At 38.9% G+C, this 4,997-nt stretch overlaps 1 protein-coding gene across 1 annotated transcript in view; it reads right to left on the minus strand.

Annotated features, from left to right (window-relative positions):
- Positions 1-515: 515 nt before the first annotated feature.
- Positions 516-4,997, minus strand: part of polr1c (RNA polymerase I and III subunit C) — a gene marked incomplete at its 3' end in the record, with an annotated part of 7,917 nt that continues 3,435 nt past the window's right edge. The window contains 4 exon segments of the mRNA XM_035663431.1: positions 516-668; positions 862-993; positions 1,117-1,249; positions 1,770-1,877. Coding sequence (XP_035519324.1) covers positions 516-668; positions 862-993; positions 1,117-1,249; positions 1,770-1,877 — 526 coding nt within the window.

Raw genomic sequence — 4,997 nt, forward strand, 5'->3', positions numbered from 1 at the left:
TCAGAATCACTTTATTGGCCAGGTATGTACGCATACAGGAATATGACTCTAGTTTTACGTTGCTCTCAATGTACAAACACAGATTAACAATATAAATAACAGAACAAGTTCAACAACAAAAAAGGCATAGACATATGTACAGTTATACATGTAGGCTGACACAGGAGTAAAGGGTGTGGCAGTACTCTAAACAAGATGAGACAAGGGCATTAACAAGTCTATTAAGATCATGGCGTGTTAAAAAGGATATTATTTTAGAGATGTTTCTCAGGTAATAGACACAGTAATTGAACTACCCTCTTTACATGTGAATCAAAACAAAGTTTCACATTAGCTGACAGGGAGACTGTCAAGACTGTCTTGTATGTGGGATCTGGAAGTAAAAGGAGGATCTCTGGTTTATCTGTGTTAAGTTGAAAGAAAGAATGAACGACCATGAAATAAAAACGGTCTTGTTCTTTTCCCCCACAAACTCTGTACTGAGCTACCTAACTCTGACACTCAGAAGCTCTTACCAAGTCCCTTGACGCAGTGCATGATGATGTCCAGCTCCTGTCCTGGTCGTAGCTGAGCTATCAGGATGTCATCATGTACCGGTCCGATGCCAGAGTCTGCAAACACGTCTGCCTGGTTCCCGATGGGGACCCACTTTATGTCCCTGGAATAAACTGAATGAAAAAAAAGAGAAAAAAATAACCACGTTAATGTGGGGGATTATATCCCGGGGGGAAATCAACCCCCCGGGATATAACCCCCTCCCCTAACTGATTTCATTTCAACAATCATTCATTTGTTTGTATGCACTGTATCTGCAAACAATACCACTAATCCTTTGTTCATTTTGGGACACCTGAAACCTACCCATGTGGTTCAGATACAGCTCTCGTGGGTCAGAGGAGTCTTTGCTGGCTCTGGGGTTCCTGCTGCATTTAATCTTCAGCTGTAGTTGAATTGTGTCGATTTCTGAACCTTCTTCCTCTGCAGCCTCTTCACCTGGAATAAACAAAGCATAACCGAACCTGTTAAACAAGAGTTAAGTATGTAACCACGGTTCTATGAAAACTAAAATGGGAGCCCAGTGGTCCACTGTAATGTCTGAGTAGTTCACTGTCTTACCAGTGTTCCTGTACTCAAACAGACGAGGATCAGCTTTGATGGGGATGAGGCCTAATCTGTGGGCAAGGACTTCATCCTGGACGATGGATGTGTTGTTATAGATAAACGCCTTCTCTATAGCCATGGTAGGCACCTGCAAGCAAAAATAATGCAAAGCTCTAACAATGTATGTGTGAAATTAAAAACTTTCTCTGGCGTGGTCTATCAGCTGTCATACATAAGTCACTTACAAAAAGTCAGAGCTGAGAAAGAGTTTTTGGTCGATAGCTTGAAGATAGTTGAGTCTCATTCCCAGGGTCCCACAGTGACTGTATTTGACAAACTGGGAATAAGACTCAACACTCAACTATCCTTCTTGGCTTTGATTGGTTGTTTTTGTTCAGGCCCAGTAGATTCTTACAATACCATTAGGAGCACTAGAAGGAGCCAGACGAACCTGATTGTTTCACAGATTATCTGCCTCATGTACTACTGTCAGGATATAGTGAAAGTTACAGCAAATACGAGAAAAAGTTATTTTTATAAAAATCCCCTACTGCAGCTTTAAGATGTTGACATGGTGACATTAGGTGACCTTAGGTAAACATTATGTAGTTGTATAGATATGAGGAACTAATGACACATGACAAAGCCTGACTGAATGGGTATCCCACCTCTGCTAATAAGATCCTTCTGAAGGCGTTGGCAATGGCTGCATCTATCCCCACCATGTCAAACTCCATAGTGTTCTCGTCTAGATGCACCACGTCAATTCTGAAGTTCTGCAAACAGAGGAGATGTTTTTAATATGAGTGTAATCATACACATTATATACATATCAGTAAGAGTGCTCATTGGTTGAAAACCAAACTAAGTTTGACTGAAAATAAACTCAAAGTAGTACATTTGTAATTTAGTTTTGGGCATTAAATGTGAAATGTTTCACTTTGATAATTCTTAGTTTCTTATACATACTTATAAGAAACTAAGAATGATTGTATGATTTTATAAATCTGCATATACGTTTCTTACAGTTTAAGGCTAAAACACACCGCTGCCAATCAGCTAACCAGCCGGCCCAATTATTCAGATTATGATTTAGCATAATGCTGAGTAAGACAATATAGAAAGAAGTCTTTGTCAGTCCTTCTTCTCCAGTTTCTATAGATTTCTGTTAAAAAAAAAGACTCCTCAATCACTGAATAAGTCAGCTGATTTTACAACCAGATCCTAGTTTCATAAAAATAGTCTGAAGAACAAATAATCTTATTTCAGAATGTCCACATGAAGATAAAGAATAGATGTTTGAACTTGAACTCATTTGAGGTTTAGAAATCAGTCTGTTTGGCCATCCCAACCAAGGCATAAATACATAATTTCTAAAAGTGCATAGGAGGTAAGAGTGGTGGCTTCCATAAAAAAATATATTTTATATTATTTTAAATATAATATAAATATATACATTCCATTTTATACTGCTAGGAAGTAGCTGGGTCCCAATTTGGGACAAAAAAATGATGCGGTATCAGATCAGTGCTCAGACACACGCATTTGATGCAGTATCAGAGGAATTTCTGATAATCGTATCGGTACAACTCTCGGGGTATCGCACTGCTCAGCCTCCTCTGGAAAACTTATTCCAGGGCATTGGAAAGGAGGCACCGATCAATTGTTGAACCTCCAATCCAAGAGGAGCAATGTGGAGTCAATCCTGTTCGTGGAACAGTGGACCAGCTCTTTACCCATGCAGCGTTGTTTGGGAGGGGGGTCATCGGAGTCTGCTCATCCAGTCTACATGTGTTTTGTGTACCTTTAGAAGGCTTACAACCATGTCCACAGGGACGCCCTTTAGGGGGTACCGGGGCTGTTTCTATGAGCTATCTGGTCCTCAAATATAGAAGTCAACAGGCCATGGTTCTCAGTCAGAAAACACTGGATTACTCCCTCTGGGTTGAGCGTGAGTTGCTGCCCCAAGTGAAGCGTTCAAGGATCTCGGGGTTTTGTTCACAAATGAGAGCGCAACAGGTAGATTACTGCAATGTCAGCAGTGATATAGGTGTTGTACCGGACCATTATGATGAAGCTTTCGATTTACCAGTCTATTTATGTTCCAACCCTCCCCTATAGATATGAGCTTTGGGTAGTGACAACATGAATGAAAACTGCGGATGCAAGTGGCTAAAATGAGATTCCTCTGCAGGCTGGCTGGTCTCACCCTTAAAAATGGGTTGGCTTTATTATTTTTTGGCAGGAGACTCACCTCAGTGATAAAGAGCATGAAAAGTTTAAACACTTGGGCTTTAAAAATGCATATTACTCATCTTACAAACATGGACAAAAGAGAGGAGTTATAATATTAATCTCTAACAAAGTTATATTCCAGATCTCAAAACAGATAAAAGATACTGAGGGGAGATACATTCTAGTAAAAGGTTACATTGACCATAAGCAGGTAACACTATTAAATGTGTATAGACCCCCAGGTAATGATAAAACATTTATGAAGAAAATATTCGATTTGACCTTTGGCTGAAAGAGACTTCTGGAGGGCGGTGCCTTATTTGTCTGGTGTCGAGACTGGAATATACAATTACAACCTCCCTTGACTCCACTAATGTAACAAAAAAAGACGAGAGTTATCCTAAGACAGTCACTGTTTAAGAAACTTCTTCCTTGAAGCCCCGGATGGGACGTTTGGGAGGAATTTAAAACCCAAAAACGAGCAGGGTTTACCTTTTTTCTTTCCCACCCTCTAAATGTTCATTCAAGAATTGACTACTTTTTTTATGTTTAATTCAGAAGACCACCAAGAGTTTTTTTTAAAATGTCAAATAGGGGCTCAAAGCAGACTTATTCTCAGGACAGTTGCGGGTGGGTATATCGTACACAGTCCTAGACAGTGAAATTAAAGGAAAGTACAGAGGCATGGAGGGCTTAGACACAGCTTATAAGAGTGACCCTCTGTGTGGCAATCAATACATTCAAAAGATAATTTAAAAGAATATTTTAGAAAAACATGATACTGGATGAAGTGTCCCCAATACTGTAATGGGGATGGCTGCAAGGCGGAATAAGGGAAAGGATTATATTGTGCGTCCTCAATCAAAGAAGAAGAGGGAAGAAACAGAAACAAACAAAAGACTTGTTACAGCAACTAAAAATTCTAGAGTTGAAACACATGGAACTTAATGATTCCAAACTATTAGATCAGATAAAACTCATTAAACAAGACTTAAACAAACTATATGATAGTCATGAGGAGATGAAAGCTAAGGTACTATGATAATGGACCTAGAGCTAAAAAACTGTTAGCCTGGAGGATAAGAAAACAACAGGAGGAAAGGTCCATCCATAAAATTAAGGACACACAATCTGGAAAAATGTGTCATAAATTAAAGGAAATACAAAACTCCTTTGAAAATTACTATAAGGATTTGTACACACAACCGGAAGGAGCTGATTCTTTGAGTATTACACAGTTTCTTAACTCACTGGATCTACCATCCATTGGGTCAGAACAGAATAAAATAATGATGAATGAAATAACGGAAAAAGAGCTGGATAATGCTATCTCGAGACTCAAAACAAACAAAATGCCAGAATGGTACAAAACATTTAGAGAGTTACTATCACCAACATTATTGAAATGCTTTAATTTTACTCTTAATGGAGGAGAAACACCAGCTTCTTGGAGGCATGCCATCATCTCTGTAATTCCTAAGGTGGGCAAAGATAAATCTGAGTGCAGTTCATACAGACCGATATCGATTATAAACTTAGTTTATACTTACTTACTATAGACTATATGCCTCAATAATCGCAAAAAGATTAGAAAATATTATTCCGGATATAATAGAGGAAGACCAGACAGGGTTCCTGTCCGACCTTGTTTGCACTATTTA

Source organism: Morone saxatilis, unplaced genomic scaffold (assembly GCF_004916995.1).
Source record: "Morone saxatilis isolate NCDOM2014 unplaced genomic scaffold, NCSU_SB_2.0 Contig19, whole genome shotgun sequence".
In the NCBI taxonomy this organism is placed as follows: domain Eukaryota; kingdom Metazoa; phylum Chordata; class Actinopteri; family Moronidae; genus Morone; species Morone saxatilis.